A 27,438-nucleotide genomic window follows, 5' to 3' on the forward strand; every position below is an offset into this window, starting at 1 on the left:
CTCTGCATATAAGTTAAATACGCAGGGTGACAATACATAACCTTGACATACTCCTTTCCCTATTTGGAACCAGTCTATTGTTTCATGTCCAGCTCTAACTGTTGCTTCTTGACCTGCATACAGATTTCTCAGGAGGCAGGTAAGGTGGTCTTGTATTCCCATCTCTTGAAGAATTTTCCAAAGTTTGTTGTGATCCACACAGCCAAAGGCTTGTTTCTCATAGCACTCAAAAACGGCTTGCCTTGTACTGTAACTTTGTACCCTGAGTTCTTAAGAGTACCTGGAGGGCAGGGTGGTGTCTTACCCACCTTTGAGTCCTTTAAAGACCCAGAAGCATAGTGAACCTGGTTGATGCTCAATAAGTGTCTTCCCAACTGAATATTTTCTGTATCTCCTCCCAGGAACATTTTTTGGTAATTTCCCTCCTTCTATTTTCTTGACCGTAGGCCCTTGCAGGCATAAGATCCTGGGGTCACTGTTATCTACAGTGATGGCTCTAAAAATCAGTCTGTCCTGAAAGTGTTTATCTTTCTTGAGAAGTAATACAAGAAATAAATATATGCTTTTATTCATTTTAAAGATATCTCCTTTATTTGAGAGCTTATCTCTCCTATACTTTTGGTGTTAAGATGTATTTTTATGGAGCAATGTTGATGATAAACTAGAAAATAATAGTTGACTTTTAGTGTGTGTGTGCTAATTATCTTTACTTGGCAAAATAAAAAAAACTAGTAATTCTATGCTCGTCTTTAAAAAGATTAAAATTTGCTGGTTGCAAACTCTGAAAGCCTGGGAATCAATTACCCTTTCTGGGCTGGCTGAAGATAGATTCACTTTCTTAAATGCTAGATAAATTCACTAAATAGGGCTGGAGGCGGGTTTCTCTTCTCATCTCGAGGACTATTATTTATTGATCTGCGCTCCTCCTGTTTCCACTCTCTAGTTCCTAAATATGTTAAACTGAAGTGAAGTCCCTAAGTCGTGTCCGACTCTGCGACCGCATGGACTATAACCTACCAGGCTCCTCTGTCCATGGGATTTTCCAGGCAAGAATACTGGAGTGGGTTGCCATTTCCTTCTACTGCTGAGTCACTTCAGTCGTGTCCGACTCTGTGCGACCCCATAGACGGCAGCCCACCAGGCTCCCCCGTTCCTGGGATTCTCCAGGTAAGAACACTGGAGTGGGTTCCCATTTCCTTCTCCAATGCGTGAAAATGAAAAGTGAAAGTGAAGTCGCTCAGCGACCCCATGGACTGCAGCCTACCAGGCTCCTCCGCCCATGGGATTTTCCAGGCAAGAGTACTGGAGTGGGGTGCCATTGCCTTCTCCGCCACTTCCTTCTAATTACCCCTTAAATTCCTTAACCTAAATGTATCTCTGGCCCTTTAAATGGGGGCGTGGCGTAGCGTGGCGGACCGCCCAGGAGAGACCCGGGAGAGATAAGGAAAGCGGAAGCGTGGCCAAAGGGTATATACTGCGCGTGCGTGAGGCTAGAGCAGGGGGTGGGGTTACGTGGTCCGTGGGTTGCGGGGGGATCCTAGGCTGGGGCGGCAGAGAGCTCAGGTAAGGAATCTTCGGAGAGCGGCCCAACAGGGTGGGGACGCCTGTCGGGGGCTGTACGCGGGGCGGCAAGAGAACGCGGGCCGGGTCCCTGAGCCTTGCCCCTTTCCGACAGCGGCGCGGCTTCAGACAGGCTAACTGGACCAAGGCCCACCGACCGGGCGGGGTTGTTCTGGGGCAGAGGGGAGTACCCTGTGTTTGGCCTGGAACTGGGTTAGTTTCCACTTGTTGGTTTCATGGAATGAGAGGCTCAGGTGCAGAGGCATTTGCTTACCCAGATTGTGAGTCTTGGAGGCCGTAGTCACTCCCCCAGAAGGAACAGGTGTGTAACCTGCCTTTGGGGCCTAGGGCACAGGTGTAGTCTCTTCCATCCCTCGAGGCCTGGGATGAGTGTGCTTCTCTAGTGTGGAGCCGAGGCTTAGGCGGGGTGTCCACCTCTTAGGGTTTGTGCACACCCTGTGAGGTTCGGTCCACTTCTCTCTGGTTGCGAAGTGTGCCCTAGAGTGAGGGTAGCAGGGGACACGTGGGTCTCTAATGTTTGAGGCCGTTCCTGTGTCCTGGTTAGTTCTCCAAGTGTGGTACTCGGGGGGAGTGGTGGTGGCCGGGAAGGGCAGAGTTGCCTAAAATGTTTGGGTGTGTTTCAAAGGAGAGAAGGTGGGATAAATTAGTGTCAGTAAGAGAGGATCCATGCCACCGGTTTTCAGTAACTGCTGGGGACCCTTCTCCAAACAGGCATGCCTCCTTCATACCCTGCTAATATTAGATTGATACTAGAATGGTCAGGAAGGCTGTGTCCACTACCACACTCCCGGCACCCCAAAGAACAAACCAAACGTGGTTCTTAACTTGTGGTGCCAGCTTACTCCAGATGTCAGCTATTAGGAGATCAGTTAGGAATCGGGGGTTTCAGGTATCTGATGTAAATAGGGATGGAGACTCTACATGTGTTTCTGTAAGATATGGGTTTACTCATGGTTAAACTTAAGAAGAGTAGATATTGAAATCTCTGGTAATAGCTGGTGTATTCCATAGAATGCAGAATAAAGATAAACGAGAAAAAATTCTGGTTGATCTTTTGGGTTTCTTATCTCAAAGGGACATAGGTGAAAAAATTTTCTCCAGGGGTCAAGGGAACAGTATGTTGCTTATCCTTTATACATTTCCTTTGTACCTGGACTAGTATCAGCAGAAGGGTGTTTTCTGTCTTCCAGAATACTCGGACATCTTGGTGACTTTTCAGCTCTTTCCCACCCTTTTATAGACATTTCAACCGCTGTGATATCAAATGTAGTTATGTATGTTAATGAAAAGTAAGGCCTGTTGAACTTAAGTGTATTTAACTTTTGATATGTTTATAGTTTTCACAAGAGTTTAGATATCATCTTAACCTACAGCTTCAGGTGTCATTTGTACATATTTGTAAGAACAAACTGTTCTATTCTTAAATGGATCTTAATGTTTGAATTATCTTCATTCTGTGTAACAGCCTTTCTGTTACTTCATCCAACCTTAAGCACCGCAGAGAGAAGAGAGAACTCCTACCTCTAATATTTATAAATTTCAGGAAAGGGCACTGGTTGGCCAGATTGGATATAAGAGTATCATGTACTTATTCTGGCTAAGAAGATAGGGTATTTGATTGGCAGAACTACCAAAATTACATGGTTGAAACCTCTGTTTCTGAAGTCCATGAGTAAAGTGAAATGAGTACCCTCAAGTGTGATGCCCAGTTAGCTACAAATAACATCATCCTTGATTAAAACTACCATCACGTGGATCAGAGTATAAATTTTCAAGTCCTGTGCTCTATGCGCTACACCAGTATAATTAAATTAGAAAGAAAACACTTTCAGACCTTTTTTTCTGTCTTACATGTAAGTGTCTGGTTGCAGTTCAAGGTTAAAGTGACTTATTTCCACGTCACCTGTGACTGGTGGTGTAATATCTTTACTGCTAGTTTCTGAAATCTTATTTTTCCAGTTTTTCCTAGGTCCTTGAAGAAGGTTCCCTGGTGGCTCAGCTGGTAAAGAATCGGCCTGTGATATGGGAGACCTGGGTTTGTTCCCTGGGTTGGGAAGATTCCCTGGAGAAGGGAAAGGCTACTCACTCCACTCTTCTGGCCTGGAGAATTTCCATGGGGTTGCAAATAGTCAGGCATGACTGAGCGACTTTCACTTTTGAATAAGTACCTTGAAAATTGAGTACCACCACAGTACCCAGTGAAGGAGTAATGGCATATGGTCTCTTAGGAAGTCGGTCATAGGCAGGTTTTGCTCCACGTTGGAACAGCATGCTGTGTGTTACTTTGAGCACAGGTAAAACGGATTGTGTGTGAGGCATGCATGTGAGGAGTGAGACTGATGAAAGGCCAGTAGATACCCATCCCTTCCCAACACTCACTCAGAAGTTTGTAATTATTGAGTGGAATGGTATGCAGAGTCCAGCCCCTATGAGAAACATTTCTTTTTTTTCCTTTCTGTTTGCCTAAGATCATGGTTGAATTCCTGTAAATTGAATGAATGTACGATGGGCATGCTTAGTCATTATAGTCATGTCTAACTCTTTGCAGCCTTATGGACTGCAGCCTGCCAGGGATTCTCCAGGCAAAAATACTGGAGTGGGTTGCTATGCCCTCCTCCAGGGGATCTTCCTGACCCAAGGATCCCGACTCAGGTGTCTCTTAACCCCACCTGCATTGGTAGGTGAATTCTTTACCACTAGTGCCTCCTGGTGGAGAGGGTAATGGCACCCCACTCCAGTACTCTTGCCTGGAAAATCCCATGGACAGAGGAGCCTGGTAGGCTGCAGTCCATGGGGTTGCTGGGAGTTGGACACGACTGAGCAGCTTCACATTCACTTTTCACTTTCGTGCACTGGAGAAGGAAATGGCAACCCACTCCAGTGTTCTTGCCTGGAGAATCCCAGGGATGGGGAAGCCTGGTGGGTTGCCGTCACTGGGGTTGCACAGAGTTGGACACGACTGAAGCGACTTAGCAGTGCCTCCTGGAAAGCCCCAAATGTATGATAATTTTTACTATTTTCATCTTGGCCTATAGGTTGAGTTAATGTAAAACAGCACAAAATGTTTGAAATTATGGAGTTTGTGTCATGTCATACGTGAGCAAAATGGTCATTTAAAAAATGTTAGAGATTGAAAAAAAACTTAATTGCAGAGAGGGGACCTTGCAAGGTGGGGGGCTTTTGGGGAGTAGAATGACTGACCGTATTTTATTTTGAATGACCAGAACTGCTGTTTTAGGCTCTAGAAGCCAGTGATGCAGCATTTCTGTGGGGAGGGCGAGTAGATGCATGGATTGATGTAATTAGGCTACTGTGTAATTAGGCACTGGGAATACAGTGATGGAAAAAGGGCAGATGGGATCTTTGCTTTCTTGGAACCCACATTCCAGTTGAGGGAAGGAAATAGAGGTTCAGACAGTGAAAAAAATGATTGTAAATGTGATAGGTGTAATAAAAGGAGAACAGTGTTACAGGTAACTACTTACTGGGAACCTAGTCTAGTTGAGCAGGGAAAAAAAAAGACTTTTGAGGAGGCAAAGGTTTAGCTGATATCTGAAGGATGAATATGATCATCTGTAGTTGACAGGCCTGATTGCATAAAAGTGGAACTCAATTATAACTTGGCTTATTATGACTATATGCTATGAGTCAAGTAGTATCCTCTGAAGCTTGACAATTACAGGTAATTAAACTGATATATTTAATTCACAACACAAGAGTTATTCCTGTCTTCTAATTCTTGTGTTGACCGGTAGATATTTATTGAATGTCTGTGTTTAGTGAACCCAGTGATGTGGAGTATGCAAAGACACTTGGTCCCATTTGTGTTGTATAGTTGGGGAGAAAAGATGACAGTCACATGGTAAGTTAACTAATGAATCAATATAAAGAAGGTGCCATTCTAAAGACGTTCATTCTGGATTCTGAGGATGCTTAGGGAGGGAAGGTTCCCAGAAGGAAGGACAGAAAGAGGGAATTTAGATAAATGGAAGGAAAAGGAAGGGGATGTGAGCTAGTGTGAGCAGACATAGAGGAAAAATGGAAGCTGTTCTTGAGGGACTCTGGATACATATAATAAGGTTAGTGTTAAAGGAACTATTATTCTTCCTGGAATGGTTTGAATTTTATCCTGTAGGCATTGGGGAACTGTTAAAAATGAGCCCATTTACCAGAGTAAGATAATAGAAAACCTCGCAGAAGTTCAGTCTCTGTTACATTTTTCTTCACAAAACAAGTCACAAAGAGACAACTCAAAACAAATAGAAAAGAAACACTTGGATTGGAAAGACCAGAAACAAAGTTGGCATATAAAGTTGTTTCCATGTCATGAGTTTGTGGTATCTTTCAAAGGCTATAGTGTAGTAGGAAAAAACCCAACTTGATTTGATTTCAGTGTAATGTGGTAAGTGTCTCATATAACACTTTTGGGAGGAAAAGAATGTCAGCAAATTAAACAGGATCCTGAAACTTGAACAGTTGGGAATGTCTGCTGCAGTTTTAAAAAAAAAGGAAAAACAAAAAACAAAAAAAACTAGTAGAAGAATTCCACTTTAACCTGGCTTAATATAGGTCACATTCTAGAGTTCTTATTCAGTTGGCCAGTGTCGTAATGGGTTCATTGCTGTTTATATGGTACACATCTTTTTTTTTCCCCCCAGGTGTTTCTTGGGCCTCCTTTATTCATTAGTCAGGAATAATTAAGAGGGAGTAGTCTTGGGAGCTGTCAGGATGTCAGACGATCTTTGGTTGAAGCTGTTAAATTATTAGTTTATCAGCCCTCAGAAATGGACAACATACTGGGTAATCATGATTCTGTGATATACTTTCTCTGTTAGATTAATGTGATTCATGTAACCTGTTGTGTAGTTTGAAGGTACACTCTGGCATGGCATCCCCTTGAGAACTATAAAAACCCTAGATTATGGGATGGTTGGGTGAAAACTAGTTACAGAATTGTATCTCAAGAGGAAATTACTAATAGTTCATTTCTTTGTTCTGCATCAAGTGTGTAATATCAGTCAGTCAGTTCAGTCGCTCAGTCACGTCCGACTCTTTGTGATCCCATGAACCTCAGCACGCTAGGCCTCCCTGTCCATCACCAACTCCCAGAGTTTACCCAAACTCATGTCCATTGAGTCAGTGATGCCATCCAGCCATCTCATCCTCTGTTGTCCCCTTCTCCTCCTGCCCTCAATCTTTCCCAGCATCAGGGTCTTTACAAATGAGTCAGCTCTTCACATCAGTTGGCCAAAGTATTGGAGTTTCAGCTTCACTATCAGTCCTTCCAATGAACAACCAGGACTGATCTCCTTTAGGATGGACTGGTTGGATCTCCTTGCAGTCCAAGGGACTCTCAAGAGTCTTCTCTAACACCACAGTTCAAAAGCATCAATTCTTCAGTGCTCAGCTTTCTTTATAGTCCAACTCTCACATCCATACATGACTACTGGAAAAACCATAGCCTTGACTAGACAGACCTGTGTTGACAAAGTAATATCTCTGCTTTTTAATATGCTGTTTAGTTGTAATATCAAGTACCATGTATTAGGCATTTCATCAGTAGTCTGCATTTGGAAGAGTTTGCTTAATAAATGTTTGGGCAATGCCAAGTGACAAGGGAGGGGTAGGTATTTCAGAATGATGGTGATATGGCCAGAAACAATTGAAGTTTGCTAGTGTATTCATTTTCTATTTCTGCTGTAACAAATTACCACAAATTTCATGGCTTAAAAAACCCACATATTTATTATTTTGCAGTTCTATAGTGCACCAGTCCAGCATTGGTCTTACGAGGCCAAAATCAAGCTGTGGCAGGGCCAAGGTCCTTCTAGAAGAGAGTCCATCTCTTTGTCTCTTGCAGTTTCAAGAGACTGCCTAAATTCCTTGGCTCCTGGCACCCTTCCTCCATCTTCAAAGCCTGCAGCACAGCACTTCTCTGACCCTGCTTCTGTTGTCACGTCTCTTTCTCTGACATTGTCTTCTGCCCCTTTCTCACACTTTTAAAGACTCTTTGGTTGCACTGGGCTCATCTGGATAGTCCAGGGTAGTCTCCCCAACTCAAGATGCTAACCTCTACCATTCAGTTTATGTTTTGCTTGTTTGTGTTTAGTCACTCACTTGCGTCCAACTCTTTTGCAACCCCATGAACTGTAGCCCACTAGGTTCTTCTGTCCATGGAATTCTCCAGGCAAGAATACTGGAGTGGGTATTTCCTGCTTCAGGGGATCTTCCCCATCCTACTTCAGGGGATCTTCCCCATCCAGGGATTGAACCCAGGTCTCCTGCATTGCAGGTGAATTCTTTACTGTCTGAGTCACCAGAGAAGTCGATTCAGTTCATGAGGAAACTTTGCTATTATTGTTATTATAAGAAGTATAGCCTTCTGGTAAGGTGACCTTTGGGTATACTTAGTACTGGCTAGACTTTTACAAAAGTACCAGATCTTGTTTCAGGGTCTTTAAAAGAATTTGGAAGTCTTGCAGTTTTAAATTTCTTGAATACTTGTTCTGTGTTCAGACATTATTCTAAATGCTTTACAGTCATTATATCATATGTTCTTCACAGTAACTCTGCAAAATAGGTAATTGTATTCCTGAGAGTTGGGAGTCTTAATTGTGACTCTTCCCCCTCCCCCCCACCAGAAAAAAAGAAAAATTGGGGGACTATGTTGGCTTATGTAGCCTAAATGCTGGAAAGCTATGTCCAGAGCTAACATCATACATAAAAGATGGGAACCTGGGGCCTGCATGATATCAGGACACTCTTTCCTCCTCTTCTCTGGTTCTGGTTATAGGTTGCTTTCATTCTTGAGCAAGAATGAAATTTGTACCGAGAGAGTAAATTTTGTTGGTAGAGACAGTGACAGATGCATAGTTGGTGTTGATATGTATTGAATAAATGACCTCCTTTTCTGCAGAATGGGATGGGGTAGAGGTGGGGAATATTGCTTAGCTTTATTATTCATTGTTTGACGAACAGCAGAAGTGGCTCTTCCTTACCAGTTGCATTTTGGTGCATCTTGGTGAAGGACCCTGGCTGTATTGTGCAGTCTTTGTTACTAGGGGCTTTTTTATGGACAGCCTCCACAGTAAGCAAATAGTTTGAGAGAGCTTTCCCCAGAACAAGAGGTGATGCTCTGGGCAAGCAGCACAAATGGCCGTAATATTTCATCTTACAGATATAGAAATAGAGGAGCTCAGAAAGGGTAGACTGATTGACCACAGTCATAGATAGGAACTGGTAAAGTCCAGATTCAGATACGATTTTAATTGACTCTTTGGTCTATATTCTTTCCAGTTTGCCACGATATTACACTAACAGGAGCTCGGTGAAGTGAAGGTTGGAAATGAAGTAGGGTGGCATGGCAGGGTGACATTCTTTTTTCAGAGAATGCTTGATTTCTTGAAACTTCTTCGGCCTGGTATTGGAGTTCACAGATGCTGAGCTGTTTTGAGAACCTCTTATTAACTCCAGATAGACGATATAAAAAGAGCCAGGAAAAAATTGTTTTCCTTTCAGAGTTATTTTGGGGACACAAATGTGAAGAATGAAACGTTTTAGGTTATAGAGTCATTTAAAGTTTTTGTTTTTGTTATGTGGTTTTTTCCACTATCTTAAACAATGTATAAGAATAAAACTTAACTGTCTTCAGGAAACACTGATTGTGAATATTTGTACATATTTGTAAGCATCCCTTGACTAATTGAAATCATTTTTGCTAAGTGGTACAAATAAGAGGGAACTTTATTGAGAAGTAATTTGTCATGAGCCAATTCAGTCTTCTTTGATGAAAGGCTCATAAAGGCTAATATTGCTCCTGCCTTTGGCTTATTGCAAAAGGAGAAGCACATTTAGTACCCGAGATTGGAAAGATGCTTTCAAATGTTGCCAGACACAGAGTACCTTCAGTTATGTCTTCTGGGAATGTAGTTGATAGCATGTGTTTGTAGCCAGAACCTCAGAGTCTGTCTTCTGTGACACATGAAAGGAATTAATCTGTTTGGTAATACACAAATATACTAGCTATACAAATTGGTTTCAGCTCTTGAAAATCAGTCTTCATGAGTCTATGTCTTACGCATAGTAGATATTCATTTTAAAAAAATTATAAAAAGAAATATCGAAGGAAGTGGAATTTACGTTCAGCACTTAAAAATGAGCCTGCTCGTGCTGCTAAGTTGCTTCAGTCGTGTCTGACTCTGTGCGACCCCATAGATGGCAGCCCACCAGGCTCCCCCGTCCCTGGGAGTCTCTAGGCAAGAACACTGGAGTGGATTGCCATTTCCTTGTCCAGTGCATGAAAGTGAAAAGTGAAAGGAAAGTCGCTCTTAGCGACCCCATGTACTGCAGCCAACCAGGCTCCTCTGTCCATGGGATTTTCCAGGCAAGAGTACTGGAGTGGGGTGCCGTTGCCTTCTCTGAAAAATGAGCCTAACTAGATAAAATTGTCAGTGAGTTTTGGGCATGTTATTTTTAAAAGAACAATAACAACAACAAATTCTCAACTCCCTTTAAGAAAATTAATTCTTTCAGTGGCTCAGTGGTTGTCAGCTTTTTTTTTTCTGCCTTCACTTCAGTAAGGAATAAAGAGTAAGAGAAATTTGTCTGGTGGGGAAGTTTGGTGGTACATGAGCACTTAGTTGCTCAGTCACGTCTCTGACTCTTTGCGACCCCACAGACTGTAGCCCGCCAGGCTCCCCTGTCCATGGGATTTCCTAGGCAAGAGCACTGGAGTGGGTTGCCCATTCCTTCTGCCGTCTGCGGGTAGTATATCATTTGAGAAAGCTTCCTACTGAAAATTAGTGCTCATGGGGTACCTTGGAAAACACCTAGTCTAGAAAACAAAATTACCTTTGTTTTTATTATTATCATTACTGCAGCATTGTTTCTGTTTTCATATTTTTGTTTTTTTTATTGTATACAGGCAGAGCTAAGTGATAAATGTTTTAAAGTTTGGTCACTTGTATCCTAATTATTAACAAAAAACATGTAAGGGCAAATTTAATGGTTAAACTATATATATTTTTTTCCTGAGTATATTTTTAGTTTTTCAGAAATTTTGCAGACAGTTGTTTTCTAGACACTTTTTTTTTTAAAGTAAAGCAGATTATGTTTCTTTTTGATATGATAGTGTATCATTTAGAGCTGTGAGAAAACAAAATTTGCATACATTTCTTTTTCTTTACTGTGTCTGCGTTCCCTTAGCTAGCCTTCTTTCTAGAAATCTCTGGTCAGCCGTGGCGTTATTTTACACTGGCGTCATTGTTGCCTCCCCTAATAGAGCTGAGCCTTTAGATTTGCTAGCGTCCTGTTAAGTGACTTGCCACCTGTTCTGGGCCCTCTGTGTCTACACGAAGTTTCCCTTAGAGGTCTCTGGCCCTGTCTGGATTTTGATGACGAAACTGGTCTATATGCTTATCTTCACGGAGAACTGGAGATCTGCTCAAGTTTGGGAATGTGAAGAAGGGGTTAACTGCAGATTTCGGCACCAGTTACCCTCTTGTTCTTAGGTACATAAATCTGGTTGGTACCAGGTCTACTGGTTGAGCTTATCCTATGTCATCACTGTCACCAGATTTAGGACTTTGAATGGTGGGCCATTTCTCAGACTGCTAAGTCAGATAGTCCTCCTTTGTGCTCCCATAAAAACCCTCCCCCCATATCATAGCTTGAACCCTAGGATTTGATTTCTCTTTGTCTATAATCAGATGATTGAGTGAAATCAGTTTCCACAAAAGTCTGACCCAATAAGTGTTTGGTATGTCCATTTGAGGAAATCTAAGTAATATATTTTTTCTTTTTTGAAAGGAGATCATCATTCAGTTCATCATGATCTGAGGCCAGAAAACAAAAACTTGCTTGGATTGACTGAATACAGTTATTAAAAGTAAACATGGAAAATGAACCAGACCATGAAAATGTGGAACAAAGCTTCTGTGCCAAGACTACTGATGAGGATCTGAACAAGTCTTTCAGTCTAGAAGCTTCACTTTCAAAATTCTCTTACATAGATCTGGACAAGGAACTGGAGTTCAGAAATGATCTGGTAAAAATTCAGCTTTTGTCAAGTGATGATGTTTAACCAAAATGGTGCTTAGAGTGCATTTTATAATTCAAAAGACTCTAAATTCATCATTTTTGCATAGATTAATAGGCATCTATATACAGTTTTATGAAACAATACTCTTCATTTCTATAGCTGATTATAGTTATAAAACACTGTAATACATCTTCTCATTTGAGCTTCACAATGCTCTGATACTCCATTTTTACAGGGGAAGAAATTGAAGTGCAGCTATGTTAAATGATATCTCTATCATAGTGCTAGTGGTAGACTTAGAATTCTTGTGCAGTGATTTTTTTTCCTCATTGATCTGATATCAGTAGGTTTTTGTGACAGTATGAATATTTAATAACAAGTTGTTTGACCTAATCATCCACCACCATAATTTATGAAATAATTAGGAAATTCAGTGTCAGACCTTTGTATATCTCTTATGACTTAGAAGTTTAGGGTTTGTCGTAAGAAATGCTGTTTTGTTTAAGAAAGCAGATGCCAAAGCCCTTCAACAGAAGCTTTCTGGAAAGGATTGTTAGGATGTTGTCATCAGTGCATATTTGTCCTTGATAAACTGAATATGTGGATAGAAAAGGAAACAGTTCTGTAGTTTTTTGACCTAACCCTTAATATCATGAATTATTGAGTTGGCTTTCCATGAGAAGAGTTTGGTGGTCTGTTTGTCTTCTAATGGGTAATGGTTCTAATCAGTTAAAACACCCTCCCAATTATAAGAGGGAAAGCATTATTATGTGAGTATTAATTTCTTTTTTCTATTTAGATTGATGATAAGGAGTTCGATATTCCTCAGGTTGATACTCCTCCAACACTGGAAAGCATACTAAATGAAGTAGGTATATATTAACAGTCGCTGTTTTATCATGTTGATTTGAATACTTCCGGGTTATAGTGTATGTTTCCAGATCTGCATTGTCCAGTAAGGAAGCCAACAGTCACATGTGGCAATTTAAACTGATTACAGGTAAAGAAAAATTAAAAATCCATTTGCTCAGTTGTACAAGGCACACTTCAAGTAATTACATGTCACATGTGACTAGTGGCTATTGTAGTGGACAGCATAGATACCAAGAGTATTTCCATTATTGCAGAAAGTTCTAGATTGTGAGCTTTTCAGGGGCAGAAGCCATGTCTTGTTCATCTCTGTGCCCAGGATAATACCTCATACTTGGGCTGACTAAAGAAATGTTTTATTAAGTGAGTTGAAATACTAAATTCATGACACTTTTGAGATTTGTATTATGTTTTGATAATGTCATCTCTACGAGTGATATTCAAATAGCTTGACCTCAGGAGATACAAAAGTGCATCCACAGCCTTGTAATGCACTTCATCACCCTTCTATATAAAGAAAATGAAGCCGCCATAGTTTATCTTGTGAATACCATCTCAATTAAAAAGTTTCTCAGAGCTCTGAAATGATGTTACTTTCTGAATTAGCAGATCATAAAGGCTATAAAGGAGCTCTTTGGAAGTACATGTTGATGAAGTGTGCTAGCTTTTTTGTACCTTGCATCTGCTGACAATTCTTCAACTCAGTCTTCTTGATCTTTTAACAACTTGCTTAAGACTCCCATTGGAAGTTTTAGCTTCTAATTTAAGAAAGATTTTAAAAAATCTGTTTCAGATCCATAGTTACGTTTTGTAAAAGATGATGCAAAGATTCCTCAACAGAAATGCCCACTGGCCCCATAGGTGGGGTTGGGCCCTGGTTTGCTTTTTTTTTGCTCTGGCCCCTTTATTACTTCTTTATCTATACTTTTAGGTTTATAGGCAGTACTATATAGGATGCAAACTACTTTCTCTGTGAATTACATCTTTTATTCTTTTAAAATATCAGCTTGATATCGCTGTTTCTTTGAATATATTTTTAAATGTTAGGCTTGATCTGTTAAGAAGACTTGAGCATTTATAATTTTGACCAAGAAGGCTTTAGTCAATGAGAGACTATCCTGTTAAAGTCATATTTATTTATTGCTTTCTAATAGAGAGGAAATCTTTCATTTAGAGATGAAGAGATTAATTTGTCAGTTTTCATAACATGATGTTAATCACATAATTATTTCAATTACAAAGTGAGAACTAAAAATAGTCTTAGAGGATGTGTACAAAGCCCTGTTTCTACATCTTTGTACAATAATGTCAAAGTAATGCTCTTATGAATGAGGCTGTAGTTTATAATGAAGGAAAGCTATCTTTGCAGAATTTACCTACCTACTAGTATCAGTAAGTATAATAATCACTAGCGGTTAACTGAGAAGATGATACTGTTATCTTCCTCACTAATCTGGGTGCCTTGTGCATTTGGGTCACAGTGTTACGTACTGCGATTATGAAGTGCTGTGTGATTGTCTCTGATTTTGAGAGAAAAATAGGACTGGAAATGGGCTGGCTGTCACACCACCAGGGAGCTCAACAGGTGGACAAGTGAAAATAATTTAAATTGTAGAACATGAAGACTAAAAAGGGAAGAAGTATTGAGTGATTTTAAGAAAGAAAAGGGACAAAAGTAGAAAGTGTAAATAAGCACTTGCTCCAGGATATGTGGGTGCATATATCCTATAAAATTCATAAATAAACCTGAAGAGATGCTGGGAAGAAGTGGCCATCTATTTTACAGAAAGTTAGAGATTACTGAGACATGCTAAATCTCAGAACTTAGATCATGAAATAATGTTACTGGGCCTTGGCATCCTTTGAAACTGTGCTACTTCTGAGGTTTTTAACCTTGAAATTCCGTTCTCTAATAATAATCCTCCCCCATCCCTACATTCTCTTCCTTCCATTAAACCTCCTCTTTGCGCTCCTTAGGACCAAATCTCTTGATTCTGTTTAGTCCCCAGTGTTTGAGAGTAGCCCTGACTTCAGTTCTGCTGTTGGCTCATGCAGCCGGATATTTCTTTTGAACTTTTAATGGAGATATCACATACATAAGAAAAAGTGCACAGGTCATAAGTGTATATAGCCTGGTGAATTTTCACAAACAGAATTCTTCGTGTAACTGGATTCCATCTGAAGAAATAAAAACATTGCTAGCACCCCAGAAACTCCTCTTGTGCTCCTTTAGTATCGAACCTAGGATAATCACTGTCCTGACTTCTACCAGCATTGATTGGCTTGCTGGCTTTGAACTTCATAAAAATGGAATTATACAATATATGCTTTTGTGCGTCTGACTTATTTCCCTTAATATTGTGTTTTTAGATTCATTTGTATTTTCCTGCATGTAGTTATTCATCCATTCCCTTTGCTGTATAAAATACATACCATTTTTTATTCATTCTACTGTTTATGGGAAGTTTTATAATATGCAGTTTCTGGCCACTTTGACAAGTGCTGCTGTAAATACTCTTATTCATGTCTTCAGGTGCCTACACACATGTGTACCCAGGCACACATTTCTTCTGGGTATGTTCTTCAGAGTAGAATCGCTGCATCGTCAGGTATGGGCATGGTCAGCTTTGGTAGATACTGCTACAGGTTTCGCAAAGTGGTTGTGATAGTATATGCTTTCTGCAGCAATATATGGATATGGTTATATATATAACCTTATATATATATATATATAAACACCATATCTTCATCAACGTTTTAATTTTTCTCTTTTTCACTTTAACCATTCATACCTAATAGGTGTGTAGTAGCATCAAGTCAGAGTTTTAATCTCAATTTAAGATTGATGAAATTGTGTTCCTTGACATATGTTGTAGCTTTTTGGATATCTGTTTTGTGAATTGCTTTTTCATGTGTTTTGCCCTTTTTCTGTTGAGTTGATTTTTAAAGTATTTTTAGGAGTTCTTTATATGTGATGTATCTAAGCTTTTTGTTAGATGTATGTATTGCAAATATCTTCTTCCATTCTGTGGGTTACTTTTTCCCTCAGTTAATGGTTTTTTTGGATGAGCAGACGTTCTTAGCAGTAGTTCAGCTTACTAAGTTTTTCCATTTTTGTTAGCTTTTTGTTGCATCCTATTGAAGAAAATTTTGCAAATTTCAAGGTTATGTTGATGCCATCTTATTTTAAAATCTTTATTGTTCTACCTTTTACATTAGATCCGCAATTCATGTAAAATGTTTGTGTGTGATGGTGTGAGGTATGTGGCAGCAGCACTTACTGAGCACCGTTTTCTGTGGTGTCACTTTTTGTTTTAAATCAGGTGATCGTATATGGTGGGTGTGATTTCATTGGTCTTTCTGTACTTGCCCCAATATCACAGTCTGTTTGAACCTTTATAACAGGTCTTGATATCCAGTAGGTTCAAATCTTCCAGCTTTGTTGTTCTTTAAGATTGCCTTGCTTATTCTTAGTCTTTTGCATTTCTGTGTAAGTTTTAGAATCACTTTATTGGTTTACACACACGAGGTGAAATTTGATAGGATTGTGTCAATTCTACACATCAGTTTGTGAGAATTGATATCTCTACCGTGTAGCTTCCATGGTGGCTCAGTTGGTAAAGAATCCACCTGCAATGCAAGATACTCTGGTTTGATTCCTAAGATCCCTGGAGAGGAGGGCATGGCAACCCACTCCAGTATTCGTGCCTGGAAAATCTCCATGGACAGAGGAGCCTGGCAGGCTGCAGTTCATGGGGTCTCAAAGAGTTGGACACAACTGAGCGACTAAGCACAGCACACACCGTGAAGCTAGTAATTTTAAATTCAGCCTCACTGATACCCTTAATTATCTTCCTCATTTTTTTCCCCCCACTTAATCCCGTAAGCCCTCAACCCTGGCTTAATTTAGCTAATCTGTTTTCTTTAATTATATCCCTGGGCTGCTTAAGAAAATCAAATAAGAGTCTGGCTGACTCTCTTGCATAAGACCTTGGTTCTGCGTTTCATTTATGAGTTGTTTCTGCTCCCTTTCCCTAAGGCAGTCCTTCCGTTCTTGCACAGCTCTCAAGTAACACAGTACTCCTTGCAAACCTTCATCCTGTTCTTAGCACTCCATTTGTATGTGGAGATATCTGAAAAACAGTTGGAAATGTGGCCTAAACCTCAAGAGAAATGTTCGTACTAAAGATACAGATTTTGGAGTCCTGAGCATGACATGGTATTTGAAGCTATAGGTGTGGATTAGCTTGTTCATACAGAAAATGTGTGAAGTAGCAAGAGCCAAGATCCAAGAATATAATCCTGGGGAATAAAATCACTCAAAGATTGGGCTGAAGAGAACGTAGAGAACATGACTAATGGAAGAGGCCACATAAGTTGAAGGAACAGTAAATAAGAGAAGCATTGGAAACTAAGGGAAGAGAAAATTTCTAGAAGTGAGGCTTGGCCAGTGGTATTACTTGATGCATATGGGGCAGTAGCATGGTAAAGGAAAACAGGCTGGCAGAGTTGACTGGTAACTTCAAGAGTAGTACTCAGTAGCCAGTAATGGGTCAAGAAAGTGGAGTGTGGACTGCTGTCTTAAGAACGTGGATAGAAATAAGGGAGGAGGTAGTCCAGCTGAAACCGAAGGTATGATCAGAACTTTTTTCTCTAATGTCTGCTGCCTAGAATCAGCTTGTTTGAAGCTAGACTTATTTTGCTTTATTTGCTGTTCTTTCTTATCTCAATTAGTAGTATTACCTTTTGCCTAGTTGCTCTAGCTAGAATCCTTGGAATCTTTTTGACTTCTATCTTAAACTTAACCCCCTCTCCCCCCTGCAAAACACTGTTTAAGTGGTAAGCAGGAATCTTTAATTACCTCAGTAACGTCTCCTTATTCCTTCTCTTGACCCCTTCGGCTGCATTCCTAGACTGAACTCTTCTCTATTTCCTTGACATTGCAGTAGCCTTTTCCTGGTTCTTATTAGTCTCCATGCCCCAGTCTTCCCCTCTACTCTCATTCATCTTCATTCTACCCCATTTATCTTCTTAAACATGATTCTCATCATGTGTCAATTTCTTAGAGATCTTGCCTTCCAGCTGCCTGCGGTATGCAGTACATTAATTTATTAAGTAAATGAGTACTGATTATATGTCTGGCATTGTACTAGGCACTAGGAATACAGTGGTGAATGTGGGGCCTCCTGTCACCTAGCTTAATGAAACATAAAGCTTTTTACAGTGTAGGTCCCAGCGTATGTTTCTAGGCACATCGCCAACTCCTCCTTGTATACTCTTCTCATCTTAGACTACTTCCTTTTTCATCGGCACAATCCATATTATGAAATCACTGTGTTTGCACATGCTGTTGCCAACCCAGAATGCCTTTCTTCTGTTTGTCATGTTTATTAAGGCATACTGTTTATAGTCAGGTGGTATTTATTTTCTTCAGTCAGCCATTGGCTGTTAGTTACCTAGTAAAGCACCTAGACAAGTTTGAATATGAAGAAATATTTGGCAACTAAAAATATAATCTGCATAACTGCTCCTACTTCTTTCAGCTACAAGAAATAATTTTTTGGAGTGAAAAAAGTAGGGAGAGATATCTCGAGTTGAAATGTAATTCTGTACTGTGCTTCTCTGGTCAATAGCAATGCACGGAAAAGGGGTGGAAAACAGAGTAAGCATATGTTTATTTGGAGAAACCTATTAATGCCTGTTTGACTTATAGAGTATTTGGACTTTTGAATTTATGTATCCATGTTCTTCTAATTTAGACTGATGATGAAGATGAATCTTTTGTTCTTGAAGATCCTACATTGTTAAACATTGATACTATTGATTCTCACTCTTATGATACTTCATCTGTGGCAAGCTCAGATAGTGGTGACAGGACCAACTTAAAAAAGTAAGTATTCTTTTTTTTTTTAAAGTTGAAGTATAGTTGATATACAGAGTTGTGTTGATTTCTGCTGTATAGCAGGAGTGACTAAGTTATACATATACATACATTCTTTTTCATATTCTTTTCCATTATCCTAGGATATTTCCAGTATCCCAGGATATTGAATGTAGTTCCCTGTGCTATACCGTAGGACCTTATTGTTTATCCATTCTTTATGTAATTCTACTAACCACAAACTCCCAGTCCATCCCTCCCCAACCCTTCCACCCACTTGGCAACCACAAATCTGTTTCTTGTCTGTGAGTCTCTTTCTGTTTCACAGATAGATTCATTTGTGCCATATTTTAGATGCCACATAAAGGTTTTATCATATTGGTATTTGTCTTTCTTTTTCTGACTTAATTCACCTGATATGATAATCTCTGATTGCATCCATGTTACTGCAAATGGTGTTATTTTATTATTATTTTTTTTAATGACTGAGTAGTCTTCCAATGTAGGTACCACATCTTTATCCATTCATCTGTCGGTGGACGTTTAGATTGTTTCCATGTCTTGGGTCTTGTGAGTAGTGCTGCTATGAACATAAGGGTGCATGTGTCTTTTTGAATTATAGTTTTGTCTGGCTGTATGCCCCAAAATGGGATTGCTGGATCATATGGTAATTCTATTTTTAGTTTTCTGAGGAACCTTCATACTGTTTTCAACACTTGTAGACTTTTTAATGATGGCCATTCTGACTGGTGTGAGGTAGTATCTCATTGTGGTTTTGGTTTACATTTCTCTAATAGTTAGTGATGTTGGGCATCTTTTCATGTGTTTGTTGGCTATCTATATATCTTTGGAGAAATATCTGTTTAGGTTTGCTGTCCATTTTTCGATTGGTTTTTCTTGTTGTTCGTGAGTTGTATGAGCTGTTTATATATTTTGGAAATTAAACCCTTGTTTAATTATCGTTTGCCAATATTTTCTCCCATTCTGTAGGTTGTCTTTTCATTTTGCTTAAGGTTTCCTTTGCTGTACAAAAAGCTTGTACATTTGATTATGTCCCATTTGTTTATTTTTGTTTTTATTTCTTTTGCCTTGGGAGACTGACCAAAGAAAACATTGGTACTATTTATGCCATAGAATGTTCTGCTTATGTTCTCTTCTAGGAGTTTTATAGTGTTATGGCTTATGTTTAAGTCTTTAAGCCATTTCGAGGTTATTTTTGTGCATGATGAAAAGGTGTGTTCTACCTTCATGCTTTATATACATCTGTTCAACTTTTCCAGCACCACTAAGCTGAAGAGGCATTTTTTCCCCCATTTTATATTCTTGCCTTCTTTGTCGAAGATTAACTGACTGTAGGTATATGGGTTTACTTCTGGCTCTCTGGTAAGTATTCGTTTACATCACACTTGTATATAATATGGTCTGCTGAAGCCCTGCATGGAAAGTAGTGGAAATGAAGTGCTTGTTAGACCTTGAAGATTTTGGTACTGCTGAGAGGAGAGCATAAGAAGGTGGGTACCATGCCAGTCTTCTGCAGCTCCAGGCTGTGTGCTCAGTCCCTCAGCTGTGTCCAGCTCTTTGCAGCCCCATGGACTGTAACCCACCAGGCTTCTCTGTCCGTGGAATTTTCAGGGAAGAACACTGGAGTGCCATGCCATTTCCTCTTCCAGGGATCTTTCCCGACTCAGGGATCATCTCCTGTATTGGCAGGCGGATGCTTTACCACTAGCCCCACCTGGGAAGGCCCTAGTAGGAAGCCAAGTATAGCCAGGGAGTCCCAGAAGCAGGAGAGCCTCTAGAGGGCGCACACATCAGACCTGGAGCAGTGTCCGTGGTGGAAATGTGGAGCTGTGTGGGAAAGGTGGTGGGACTCACCTCACCAGCCTTCTGTTCCCTCCGCTCCTTCCTCCACCACCTTCCTCCTGCCGTCTAAGGATAGCGCCAGCATTTCTTCATTCCCTTGGAGTGGGTTCAGAGGAGAGTTGCAAAGATGATTAAAGATTTGGGAAAAGGACTTCTAACCCTAAATAGCTTCATTTTGGCTGCTTTCACCTTCCACATTCTTGGAGAGCACATGAAAAGGAAGAAGTGGAGGAAGCATAATGTAAATGGTTTATTGAATTCATGTGTAACTTTAATGTTGATAACTTGTCGGTGTATTTTTCTTCAACTTTTAAAATTTTGCCCCTCTCAGGGCTCTATTCCTTAGGTTGACAACTCTTGTGAAATAGGGGCCATGGCTGGGTATATTAACTTGTTCATCAGTTTTTTCTACAACTGAACTTTTTTCTGCTTTATTGAGATATAATTGACATACAGTACTGTGTAGATTTAAGGTATACAGTGTAATTCTTTGATATGTGTATATTATGAACTGATTAGCACAGAAAGGTTACTTAACACCTTTATCACCTCACATAATTATAATTTTTTTTCTGGAGTAAGAAAATCGAAGATCTACTTTCTTAGTAACTTTCAAGTATATAACAGTGTTGTTAACGGTAGTCACTACACTGTACATTAGATCTCCAGAAATTATTCATCTAAAAACTGTAAGTTTATACCCTTTGACTAGCATCTCTGTATTTCCTCTGGCCCCTGGATATCACTATTCTAGTCTCTGTTTCTATGAGTTGCTTTTTAAAAGGTAGTGATTTTGTTTCTTTTGGGTGTACAACCCAGAAGTGGGATTGCTGGATCACATGGTAGTTCTATTTTTAATTTTTTGAGGGACCTCCATGCTATTTTCCACAGTGGCTGCACCATTTACATCCCTACCAACAGGGTCCAGGGACACTGTTGCATCCCCACCAACTCTTATCTTTTGTTGTTTTGATAATAGCCATACTAATGGGTATGAGGTGATATCTCATTGTGGTTTTCGTTTGCATTTCCCTGATAATCAGTGATGTTGAGCACCTTTTCATGGACCTCTTGGCCTTCTGTATGTCTTCCTTGGAAAAATACCTTTTTAGGTCCTCTGCCTGTTGGTTGTTTTGCTCCCGAGTTGTAAGAGTTCTTTTTATATATTGGTTATTATGGGGTTAAGGGTTTGCAGATATTTTTCCCTGTTCCATAGTTGCTTTTTATGTTTTGATTGCTTCTTTAGCTGTGCAGAGGCTTTTTAGTTTGATGTAGTCCTATATATATATATATATATAAATTTATCATATATATCATATGTATGTTCACTTTTGTTGCTTGTGCTTTCGGTGTCATATATAACTAAAAAAATATATGCCAGTACCACTGTCAGGGGGGGTTTCTGTTTGCTTTTTCCTAGGAGTTTTGTGGTTTGAAGTCTTTTGTTTAAGTCTTTAAGCCATTTAATCTTTGTGAGTGGTATAAGACAGCGATATGATTTCCTTCTTCTGCATGTGATTACCCAGTTTTCCTAGCACCATTTGTTGAAGAGAGTATTCTCTCCTTACTGAGTGTTCTTGGCTCCTTTGTCAAATATTGGTTGACTATATATGCAAATGGTTATTTCTGTGCTCTCTATTCTGGTTATTGATCTATGTCTTTTTTAATGTTAGTACCATACTGTTTTGGTTACTGTGGTTTATAATATAGTTTGAAATCAGAAAGTGTGATGCCTCCAGCTTTGTTCTTTTTTCTTAAGATTGCTTTGGCTGATTGAGATCAGTTGTGTTTCTATAAACTAACAATGAAATATATAAAAAAATAATAAAAGTCACATTTACAGCAGCATCAAAAGCAATGAAGTACTTAAGACGTTTAGGAACAAGGAGGTGAAAGAGTTGTACACTGAAAGGTAAAATACATTGATAAATTAAAGAAGACAAATGGATGGAAAGCTTTTCCATGTTCATGGATTAATTAAAATGTTCATACTACCCCTACCTATGTATAGATTTAGGTCAGTCCCTATCAGAATCTCAATGACATTTTTTCACAGAAAGGCAATCCTAAAATTTGTATGGAATCACAATAACTTAAATGTTTTTGATGATTTGGTCATTAACCTGCTTAAAAGCTGTGGTGTCATCTTTTTGGCCCCATAGTAACGTCCGAACTGCTTTGTATGGTGTCAGTCTGAAGCCTGCTTACTATTTTGACATAAATGCTGAGCACTCCCACTTCTGCCTCCTGGCCCATGCCTTTTGTGTACTCACACTCCCCATACACACTGTACACCATTACATCTTCATATTTTTGCTTGTGCTTTTTTTTTTGTTCGACAGACTACTAGTTATCCATCAAGGCCAGATCAGATGTCTTCTCTTTTCTATAGCTGTCCCTGATATCCCCTTAATAAACAAGATTAAACTCTTTATTTTGTTTCTATCATGCTTTATTCATTTTTCTTTTCTAAAATTTATCCTTTAATTTGAGTGAGTTACTCATTAGTCCCTCTAGTTAGGATACGAGAGCCTCGAGAGTGGGAACTTTGAGCTTTTTATATTTGGATCCTCAGAACATACTTTTAGTCATGAAAGCCAGGTGTTCAGTGAAAGGGAGTAGGTGTTCTGTGTTTGGTAAAAGCTTAAACAAGTATTTTTTGTACAGTGATGAGTAGGGCAATGTTAGTAGGAGCATCAGAGAATGAGTAATGAGTAGAAAATTTGAGGCAGTTGGTTGGGAGAATGAGAGGGTCGTTACAGACAACAGTAGCGCAAGAATGGTTGCAAAGGTGGAAGGCAGGTAGAGGTGATGTAGACCAGGAAGCAGGGCTTCTCTATAGGCGACCTTCTGATGAGTAGAAGAGCCTTTTGCTGCAGTTATTAAGGTGAGCAAGGAATAGGTTGAATCTGTGAAGAAGAGATGGTGGCTTTATTCATTTTCCTGCTGTGCTTCTCTGAGGTTCAGGGTGAATTTAGTATAACATTTTAATGTGAGACTGTTAGACTTTATACCTCTTCAGAAAACAGAGCTAACAAATTAATACAGTATTGCTTTCTGCTTTTCTTGTTTTTATTTACTTTTTCTTCTTTCAAAGCTTTAAAGACCTTGCCTTTTCAGTTTTTATTTTCTGTTCTTAAACGTTTTCCTTTTTTTTTTTTTTTTCCTTAAAGAAAGAAGAAATTACCTGATTCTTTTTCACTCCATGGATCAGTTATGCGACATTCACTTTTGAAGGGAATTTCTGCCCAGATAGTGTCTGCAGCTGTAAGTATTTTGTTCTCTTCCCCCAGCTTTATAACCTGCAATGGCATAATGAAGCAGGAATGAGCATAAAACAAAGCATAGCACTTCTCTTGGCCCGAGGCTTAAGAAAAACAGAATCTGGCTTTCATGGGTTTTGTGTGATTATTTTTGACTCATAAGACATAGCTACACATTTTGACATAGAAATTAGTGCAGCCATGAAATAAAGGTCTGCCCGGAGTCTCGGGTGTGCCTAAATGAAATATGGCAGCAAGCCTAAAAGAAACACTATCTGCCTTTTCTTTAAATTCCTTTTCAGTTTAGTTGCCATCTTGTGTATTTGGTTGAGGTAGAGCGATTTTTTTTTTTTTTTTAGTGTTTTCATATGGAGGAATGATTGATCAGAATCTTTTACAACTGAGTGATGTTTTTATAATTCACAAAAGTCTTTTCATGTACCTTATTTCATATACTCTTACAACTTTGAAAGTAGGGAAAGCCGTATCCTATTTTACAAATGAGAAGACAGACTCAGAGGTGATATTAACTTGTCTTACATCATTGGGTTAGGAGATAGCAGAGCAATTACTCAGAATTGGGGGTTTTTGGCTCCAAGTCTAGTGCTGCTTTTGTTGTGAAACGGGGGTAGTATTGGTGAAAGTGGCCAGTGTGTAATGGCTGGAACAGAGTATCTGTGTCTGTTTTGAAAATGGTTTGGAGCATTGGATTAGTGCGAAAATATTTAATAGTCCATTAAGACAATAGATGCTGATTCTGGTATGTTTATCAAATTTTCCTTTGGCCTCGAGGCTTATAGTTTTACAGTCTTTCGGTTTTGGTTTTCTGAATTCAATATATAGATTCTATAAATAATAGTAATAATAATGATGTTGATATGAATAGTGACTCATATCCCAGGAACTTTGATATGTTTTTATGTTCTTTTCATGGTGTTTAATCAGTGTTTTGCATAGTCAGTTTGGACAAAGTTTTATTTTTTATGAGGGTAAAAGATTGATACAGAAGTGGATCATGACACCATAGCCACATTGTAATTTTTAGGTTTATCAGTGAAAGCTCTTACTGCAGAACCACCCCCCCGCGCCCCGCAAACCAGAAAAAACAAACAAAAAAACCCCCAAAACAACAAAAAAGTTAGTGCTCTCTGTGGGCATTTGGTATACCCTGGCCCAGCTCATATATCATGAATTCAATTTAAATAGAGAGATAGGCAAGCAATGGAGGAAACCTGGGCAATTGTCCTTCCTCTCTTAGGTGGAGAGTAAGTCATATTTGCTAGAATGGGAACCACCTGTTGAGGATTACATTTCCATGACGTTTTCTGAATTTAATCCTTATGTAGGTGATGAAATTCATTCCTTTCAAAATCAAGATGAACCAGAACAGTCATTTGACCCACCTGTGCAGTTTTAAAAATATTTTGAATAATGGAGACTGAACTAAAACTCAGACATTGAACAATGATTAGATAAATCTGTTATTTAAAAGGGTTTCTCTTTTCTCTTGAAGAGGAGGGAAAAATTCTAATAAATCCCAGAGTGTTTGCATTCTGTTCTTATTTCATTGCCATGGCTGAGCTCCTTTGGTATGTTAAAATGAAAACTGCTTTTCTTGTGACAGTCTTCATACTTTGTTTTTCTAATTTTGGATTACCAGCTCAATTTAAATTGTATGCTTTTCTGTGATGGTTGGTTTATTAACATGTAAAGCTAGTTATATTTTGGGGTATCTCCTCTGAATGGCTGTTAAGTAATGCCTTCAGCCATGTGGATAGTGATGTTATTAGGGCTTCCTAGGGTGTTGACCATCATAGCCTTGTAGTCTATGTCTGGAGAACACTTAGGAGAGATGAAACTTTTGGAGTTGTGAACTTTGTTGTTTAATTTTGGAATCCTCCTCAAGGTAATATGACATGGGATTATATTTAAAATTGACTCAAATTAAAGTGTATTTATCATTTTATGATCACCTAAGATAATAGAGATACCTTAAGATAGTGATTTTGTAAAATGGGTCCATTGCATAAAAATTTCCTAAGAAAAAGCAAATTCCTGGGCACTTCTCCCAGACCTACTGACTTGGAATCTAGTTCTAGCAGTGTAGCTAGGGATCTGCATTTTAACAGATATTCCAGGTGGTTCTGATGCTCCTTGACTTTCGAGAGTCACTATCCTAAGCTGTAACATCAGTGCTAAAATTCTGTAGTTGGGGGCAAAAGTGATGGCTCCACCTCTTGTCTGAATTGTATATGTAAAGAGAGGGCCTTATACCATTTTTTTTGGTTTAAAAGTGGAAATATCTTTTCAAATACTTTATTTTAAAATTTTATTTAGGACAAAGTAGATGCTGGCTTGCCTACAGCAATTGTAAGTATACTTTAAATAATCTTTTAAAGGTAAGCTTTCTATTACCGGGTTTTCTTAGATTTATTCTTCTGATACTCAGTTATTACATACATTTTATGAGAATAAATTCATGTCATTTACTGCCAGTAATCATTTAAAATTTATTCATGTTGAATAAATTTTCTCTTTGTTTCTAGTGTATTGTTACTCTTCAGTTTTGTTTTTTGAGATGCATTTAATGGGATACTGATTAGCCCTTTTCCAGATTTGTTTAATGTGTTACTATCCTGCCCAAGTACATTTGCTCCTTCTGTGACTTGACCTCCTTTTGGTTATAGGGAGTGGAAACAGTGTTTGATAAAATGACTTTGTGGTAAATAGTACATTTAACAGCTCTGAGCTCCACTGCCAAGCTTGCCAAATAGTAAATCTGTGGGGGTGATTATAGAGAACTGGGGGATATTGAAAGCACACTAGTGCCCTCTTTTCTATTTTCAACTATTTCCAGCTGCCTTCTGTAGCTCTCTTATTAGTCAGTCAATTGGTGAGGGAAGGGGGCTGAGTTTTGAGTATTTCTGGCGCCTTTTGGCTCTTGTGAATGAGCTAGGGAAGGTCTTTCCTGTCCTTTTCCCACACCTCATAGGAGGCTCGTGGTTGGGTAGCATAAGTGCCTTTACTTTGGACCCTTTAACTTTTTTTATTTTAAATTGCTTTAGAGGAAGTTAAGTGGCATGTTTTTACCTATAATGTTGAACATATGATATTTTAGTATTGTTACCCTTAGAGTAAATTTAGAGGGATGCCAAGAAATAAGATGTTCTGAGTTTTGTCTTGCGTTTTGCCTCTTAGATGAAATTTTCCTTATTTATAATAGTTGGTATGTTATCTGGTGTCTAGAGGAAAGAAGACCAACAAATTTAATTCTGATTATTTCAAGATCCTTGATGTAATGTTTTAAAATATAATCTTCTCTTTTGTTCTCAGGCAGTATCCAGTTTGATAGCAGTGGGTACATCTCATGGATTGGCCTTAATATTTGGTAAATTTTCTAGCTGCTTATTTTAAATATTAAGTATTTGAGTTTTTTAAAAGATAATGTCTCTTAATGGCAGTTTTTATAGTAAACTAAAAAATTATTTTTCTGAAAAATGCCAGAAAAACTTGAAGAGTACCAATGAGCATTTTTATAGTTAAAAATTGCTTGACTCAGCTTCATTTTGTTGCTCATTGCAAGTTTATTTTCTTCTCTATGAATTTATAAGCTATCATATCATATACCATTTGACTCTCTGCAGACCTAGACAAAAAGAATGTAAAGTTGAGGGTGACAAGGTTTGTCATTTTGCCTGCTTCTGGTTTGTGGTGGTGGTAATTTTTTTATTCTAAATCATATCTGAGTAGTAAGTATTTGAAAAGATCTTCAGGGAAAGATTTCCAGGCTTTCTCAGTAATTTTCAGTAACTCTTAACTGATAGTAAGGTTTTTTCATTTACATTGTAAATCTCTCTAAACTGAAAGTTTTCTTAGCCCATAATCACTTTATTTTTTGGGTTGAGATGAGAACTTTTGTTAGTTTTATTTTTATAGTATGT

The 27,438-nt window shown here is 38.9% G+C and overlaps 1 protein-coding gene across 3 annotated transcripts in view; it reads left to right on the forward strand.

Annotated features, from left to right (window-relative positions):
• Nucleotides 1-1,488: 1,488 nt before the first annotated feature.
• Nucleotides 1,489-27,438, forward strand: part of VPS8 (VPS8 subunit of CORVET complex) — a 300,505-nt gene continuing 274,555 nt past the window's right edge. For all 3 annotated transcript variants that reach the window (XM_040252398.1, XM_040252383.1, XM_040252391.1), the window contains exons 1-7: nt 1,489-1,563; nt 11,389-11,626; nt 12,420-12,488; nt 18,250-18,380; nt 23,408-23,501; nt 25,835-25,867; nt 26,831-26,885. In XM_040252398.1, coding sequence (XP_040108332.1) covers nt 11,474-11,626; nt 12,420-12,488; nt 18,250-18,380; nt 23,408-23,501; nt 25,835-25,867; nt 26,831-26,885 — 535 coding nt within the window. In that variant the 5' untranslated portion in view covers nt 1,489-1,563; nt 11,389-11,473. The remainder of the gene's footprint in view (nt 1,564-11,388; nt 11,627-12,419; nt 12,489-18,249; nt 18,381-23,407; nt 23,502-25,834; nt 25,868-26,830; nt 26,886-27,438) is intronic.

This window comes from Oryx dammah, unplaced genomic scaffold (genome assembly GCF_014754425.2).
Source record: "Oryx dammah isolate SB20612 unplaced genomic scaffold, SCBI_Odam_1.1 HiC_scaffold_2, whole genome shotgun sequence".
Lineage (NCBI taxonomy): Eukaryota > Metazoa > Chordata > Mammalia > Artiodactyla > Bovidae > Oryx > Oryx dammah.